This window comes from Limulus polyphemus, unplaced genomic scaffold, assembly GCF_000517525.1.
Source record: "Limulus polyphemus unplaced genomic scaffold, Limulus_polyphemus-2.1.2 Scaffold4261, whole genome shotgun sequence".
Lineage (NCBI taxonomy): Eukaryota > Metazoa > Arthropoda > Merostomata > Xiphosura > Limulidae > Limulus > Limulus polyphemus.
This window is the reverse complement of record NW_013669871.1, coordinates 39,954-46,276: the sequence shown is the minus strand read 5'-3', so window position 1 is coordinate 46,276 and position 6,323 is coordinate 39,954. Positions and strand designations below refer to the sequence as shown.

Here is a 6,323-nt window from a genome sequence, read left to right as displayed (position 1 = left end):
ACCCTTTTTTGTATTTACTAGTAATTTTCTTATTTTGATGTTTTGAGCTCTTTGTGTTTAGAACAATTTATACTATTTTAAAGTATCAAATTGAATTTTGTTCAATAAAAATCTTTGAAATGTGACTGTAGCTTTTTTTCCCCAAAAAACTTTGTCTTCAAAATAAGGTGCGTCTTATATTCCAAAAAAAAAGGTAATCTTGTATAATAAGCACCACCTTCCATCTGTAATAGTTTGGAGAGGACGTTTCAAACAACTACTGCAAACCATCATTGTTAACCTGCTGCACTAACAATTTGAAATATATTGAAATTACTGCAAATGGGTAACGTTCATTAAACTCTGGTTATTTAAATTTTCATGTCACACCATTAACAGCAACATAACCAATCAAAATCGAAAAGTCAATCCTGTGAAGCCTAATTACATTTTGTTATCAATTTGAGAAGTGTATCAAGATGGCTCATCGTAACACTTAACTCCAATATCCTTAATATAACACTTATTATGATTTTATATAAACACCATGTTGCGTAAAAATTCCATGTCATCAATTTGACATTACTAGCAATTAAGTTTTATTATCTGAGTTACACATTCATAGCCAAATCACTACCCCACTTTGAAGCCACTGTTTTGCTCTCTCTTTATTCGGTGAGTGTGTCCAAAGCACTTATTTCAACAAGTAGCACTGGTGCTTCTATGGTATTTAAGAATACTTCCAGTTTTATTACGATGGTTTTTTTTAATGCCGGTTATGTTTAAAAAATTACGATTCTTAGCTTATGCCTTAAGTACATAACTCATTGTCTCACAAATGACTAATATAATTACAGTTTCCAAATAAGACATTAGGTGATGCTCATCAAGTCTCCTTGGTAAAAATGGTAATGAGCAAAAGATTTTGCTCAAAGTGACCGAAATTTTTGTTAATTACTGTTCTAAATGGAAACCATAATGTACCAATAAAAGTGAAGTGTTTATTCTACAGTGATGTTTCATCATATTATTACTTGAAAAGTTATAAAGTGCCTTGTTTCTGTAATACTGAGATATATAGATGATTCTAAGTCAGATCAACTGAATCACTGTTAATTTTCATTTGTTATGCCTGCAAATACTTAGTTTTATTGTTACTTGAAATCTTTAATTTTGAAAACTATTACAAACTGTAAACTCACACCTTAAAAATCTCAAATTACTAATATACCACCTATTTTAATTTACAACAGCTGATGGTAAACAATAATTAGTTCTAAAATACTTAAAAAAAACTTTAAAGAAATTGAGAAAATAAGAATCAATGCTAAGATAAATAATTGACCACTAAACTAATAACTAGGCCTTTTTTAACATAAGGATATACCAAAAAAATTAACACTATTTACACTGCTATAAAGTTCAAATGTAATAACACAATACAAACAATTCTTCGGTATAGCTTATTCTACTCCTAACTTTATAACTGTTATTTCTTTCATGTGCAACTCAAGGTCCAGATTTTGTTACAATTTTTTAAGATAGAAGCAATTATTGCCCACAATTATATGTATTTTGGAAGAGTGTGTATATTATTTTGTACACAGTAATACTCACAGTATAAATAAAGAAGTCCATGATGCCAGCAACATCTTTAATAAGAGCCTTTGGAGTAAACAGAAGCCCATCGGCGAAAGTCTTAAGAGTCAACTCAATGCTCATAGCTACAACAAATACGTATTCTGCAATCTAAAGTAAAAAATAAAACATTACTGAGGCTCTCTTACTGCCATTACTTTACAGCTCCTCGAACAAAACAAACTACCTGGCATCACACGTTTCAGGTGAAAGGAGATGTGTAATAAAAAACACACGTCACATATAAGTGATTCTAAATAAAAGCACAGTAGAAAATCAAAATGCATCAACACTTAAAAAGAATTTTAAACCAGATCTTTTAAAAACTGAATGTAGTATTTGAATACAATATGTTGTTCGATTTAATTAACCCTAAAATCGTGAGGCGAGATCATATACAAAAAATTGCCATGTTCTGGTGGCAACTTTTAATATGAGAAAATCTCATATAAAACTCTCAATAAGTTTAAGGTTGAACCCCTTGCTTGAAAAAAGCACAATGAAACTCCTGAAACTGTTGTTTAGCTATTGATGAAAAGTCTACTCAAAGCAAGACTACTTTTGCTCAGGGTCACTCAATTTTAACCTTGATTTGCACTGTAAGAATGATTTCTAACATGATTATGACCTCTAGGAAACTCTGTGCACTTAGGAGAAACAACAATAAATATTTCTCATACCCTTCTTTGGATGAGATCTGATCAATCATATTTAAGCCTGTCAGTTGCTGAGCAATCCAAGACAGTGAAAGTTGTTATAATGAGAAGAACAAAGTAACTCATTATTACTACTCTTTCTGCTTTGCAATTTTCTTGTCCTCTTTTGATTGGATTCTAATGATTTAGGTCACAAACTTTAACAGGAACCCCATCATGACAAACATCATGTGTTAACCCTACACTTACAACGTCTAAGGTAAACATGACTTTCGGACATTCTCTCAGTGTAAATTTAGCAATGAAAATGGGTCATCTATGGGTAATTTACTTTGCAAAAAGCAATAGTCTTTTACCAAAATTTTGACATAAACCAGGAGAGAGAACTCATTTCTAAATAAAGATTCTTCTGCAAGATATGAGCTGATGAGCACAGGAGTTGTACTGTTTGAAAGCTCTAATATTACATTGTTGATGAAAGTCAATTTTAGTAATTTTTATCATTTGCCAAATACTAAAGTAGCCACTAATTTCTACATGATTGACTCCCAGTTTTAGAGTTAAAAAAATCACTAAATAACATTGTATTAATCTTTTACAAATTTCTTTGAACCATTCTTGGTAAGATTAAAATTTACTACTAAATTTTTTTTTTTATTATTTACTGTCATTACAAAACATTTACAACTATAGAGTAACAACTATTTATAACTATAGAGTAGCATTAAAGCTTCACAAAAACTTCAACAGTTTTTGTTTTCCGGACACATTTCTAAATTTTAAAATTCTCAAAAATAATTTTTAGATTACTCTACCACAAGGAAAAGCAATTATAACAGCATTTAAATTTAAATAGGCTTGTCATCACACAGTAATACGTTAGCTCAAAATCACACAAAACATTATAAACTTCAATTTTTTGAAGAATGAATTTTATGCTCCTTTTAATGATATAATGTGTTTTTCAAATATAAAAATACTTTCACTGTAAGACAAGTGATTGTGAAAAACACAGTTTTTAATTACATTGGTTCAAACAGCATGAATATGTCACAGTAGATCAAATATATGCTATTACGCTACCACTTTAATATAAAGTACAGTTTTACATAATAAATAAAATCCACAAAAATAAGGTATTTAAGTGTAAGAAAAAAAAAATATATTTTGCCAGATGTAATTGAAATAAATATACTTTTGCTCCACTAAGCACTGGGGAAAACATTTTTTTTTTGTGTATAAATTAGCAAAATTAATATACCTTTAATTATTCTACCAACTTTTTTCTCCCCTCCCCAAAGGACAGTTGTATGATTTAGGGTTTATAAAAATCAATAAGTTTAATCAATTTGCTTCAAATAATAAAAAAAAGAGAGACAAATCAAGTCATTCAATGTATCTTTTTTTCACCAGAATGTTAACATAAAGGTCTCTTGAAATTGTTGTTTTTGGTAGCACAACATAGAAACAGCCCAATACCAGTACAATAAGCAGGAGAATTGTTTACAAAAAAGAGAGAACACAGCTGAAGTTTATAAATAACCTTTAGATTATTTTAGGGTAAAATGTTATTCATGTGAAGTAGAGCAGTGTTAAATCAGTCTAAGATATCAAATATAAGTTTACGTAATACCTGAAGTACAGGAGTGATCATGATTCTTCTAGTTGGAGTTTCAAACATCATGGATATACAGGATACAGTTGTAATCAGGATCATTACCCAGTCCAAGTAGGTTACCAACCCGAGAAGGTTACTTTATAAATGCAAGAGAAGGAATGGTGAAGTTCAGGGTGCACATTCAACAACAACGTATATTTTTTAACATTGTCACAATTCAGGTGATTGATCAAATAGTGAGACACAAAAAGTTAGATAAATGAAAGAAAAAATGTGAAAGGTAAAAACCTCAATATCATGTTTTAATATATATACAAGTCAACCACTTTAAGAGCTTATATTAACAACTTATAATTTTTTATTCAAGTAAAGCATAAATGTTTATAAAACTTTTATTTGAACTCTTCATTTTCTTAAATAGATCATGGGACACAAAAAATGTTTCTATGAGATACAAAAAGCTCTACTTGTAGCTTTTTTGAAACTCAGCATTTTAAAACAAGCTTCCACTATCTTTGTCATGTTTAGCCAACGAATGCTTAGTTGGAAATCTTTATGTCTAAAAACAAGCAAAGAATACAACATAATACAATACATATATTCAAACAGCATACCAAACCTTTCATGTCCAACTTTTTAATGGAGTTACAAAATGTTCATGATAAAAATTAAAAGGCCACATACAAACAAAAAATATAAAGTAAAAAAAATAACTGATTTCAAGCATCTACATTTCTAAACACGGTTAATATTCTATTACAAATTTCAAGATATTAGAGGTAAAATCATGAGCAATAAACAGCAGGTTATTCATAATACTGACTTTCAAGTCTATTGATTTTTCAAGAACACCCAAAGATCTAACCTAGTAAAACTAAATAAAAACAAATTGTTTAACTTTCTTTAAAAAAAAAAGTCCAGAAGCCAGTGTCATCTATTAAGAAAACTGATTATTGATTATTTTACTGATAACAATTTTAGAGCTACAATGCTTTTGCAAAAAAAAACAAAAAAAACTCGAGCTTTTAATGTAGTATATTTGAGAGATATCCACAGTTACATACTGTAATTTCTATTTAGATGCAATATTTTACAATACAAAAACTCATAAAATAATTTAGTCTTATACAATTAATATGCTTTTTTTCACATGTTTATAAGAGTTTGATAAGGGCTTAACATTAAAGTTTAACAGAAGTACCTCCTCCTTCAAAAGACAAAACTTACTGCAGAGTTTTGTATTTAATTTTTCTTTCTTTTCCTGTCACCGGATCTCTCACTCTAGGGTCATACCGTGCATATACAATCATCTGAGAAATCTTACGAAACTGGCTCTCTCTTCCAACAATAAATAAAGGCGTGTCAAAATATGGATGGTTTTCTCTCAGATCCTCTTCTCGTTGATTTCTATATACGGAACGTAATACCGTCAAGTTAATTTCTATCACTATATGTAAAAAGATTTATAAAATTTCTGAAATGTTGTATTAAGTAGAGATAAACCTTTTCTCACTAGCTGTGCAATGCTAAAATTCATCAAATATAGTTATCACGTAACAAGAAAACCATTTAATAAGTACATTAGAAGTCATGATATCTCAACTAGTCTATCAGGCAGATAGTAGAAACTGCTACCTATTGTCCTAACTATAAAAAAAAAAGTATAAAGTCTCTTTTCTTTAACTGTTTCAGAAATTATAATTTAAATATTTTTGTATCTAAGCTTTTTTCAGCACACATCAACATTTAGACTATTTAATTGTTTTTACCTTTTAATTTCTGCTTGCTGACGCTTTTGTTGAAGCAGCTTAATGTCAAAATCATGAGGACTCCGACCTGAACCTGTAGTGTTTACACTTCCTACGTCTCCATTTTCTTTGAGGTGGTCATAATTCTGTTTGATCTTTATGGAACCACCTCGCACTGAGTGGCGCATGCTCCTGTAATAAGAAACTTTACTTTGATATGGTAAAAACCAAATCTCAATCTCTGAAAAAACTAAACACAGTTTAGCTTGAATCCCAACATACCTGCATGATTGCTAATGGAAAAAAACACTTAAAAATAGGCATTCATATGATGTTAACACCCAGTCTCACCAACATAAACAGTCTGATAGTATATAGTTCCATGATTCATATGATCTTGAACTGTAAAGATCATTTTTACCTCACAAATAGTTCTATATTCACTCTAAGCTCACCACAAATATAGTACACAGTTGTAATAAATTTTAACACAAAAATACATAACATAAATTCACATTTGTTTTGCTTTTAAATGTGTAAACTTAAAAATATCAATCCTTACAAATATTCCTTAAGAAACTCTGTACAAATATAATTCTACTTACATGAAACACAGGTTAAAACATAACTTCCATAAAACTTATCAATCCTTACAAATATTCCTCAAGGAACTCTGGACAAATA

The 6,323-nt window shown here is 29.6% G+C and overlaps 1 protein-coding gene across 1 annotated transcript in view; it reads right to left on the bottom strand.

The window, feature by feature from the left end:
• Nucleotides 1–6,323, bottom strand: part of LOC106470871 (sodium leak channel non-selective protein-like) — a 66,288-nt gene that overhangs the window by 37,993 nt on the left and 21,972 nt on the right. The window contains exons 14-17 of the mRNA XM_022399514.1: nucleotides 5,661–5,831; nucleotides 5,119–5,298; nucleotides 3,907–4,027; nucleotides 1,597–1,728 (exon numbers count right to left, since the gene is read on the bottom strand). Of these exons, the coding sequence (XP_022255222.1) occupies nucleotides 1,597–1,728; nucleotides 3,907–4,027; nucleotides 5,119–5,298; nucleotides 5,661–5,831 (604 nt within the window). The remainder of the gene's footprint in view (nucleotides 1–1,596; nucleotides 1,729–3,906; nucleotides 4,028–5,118; nucleotides 5,299–5,660; nucleotides 5,832–6,323) is intronic.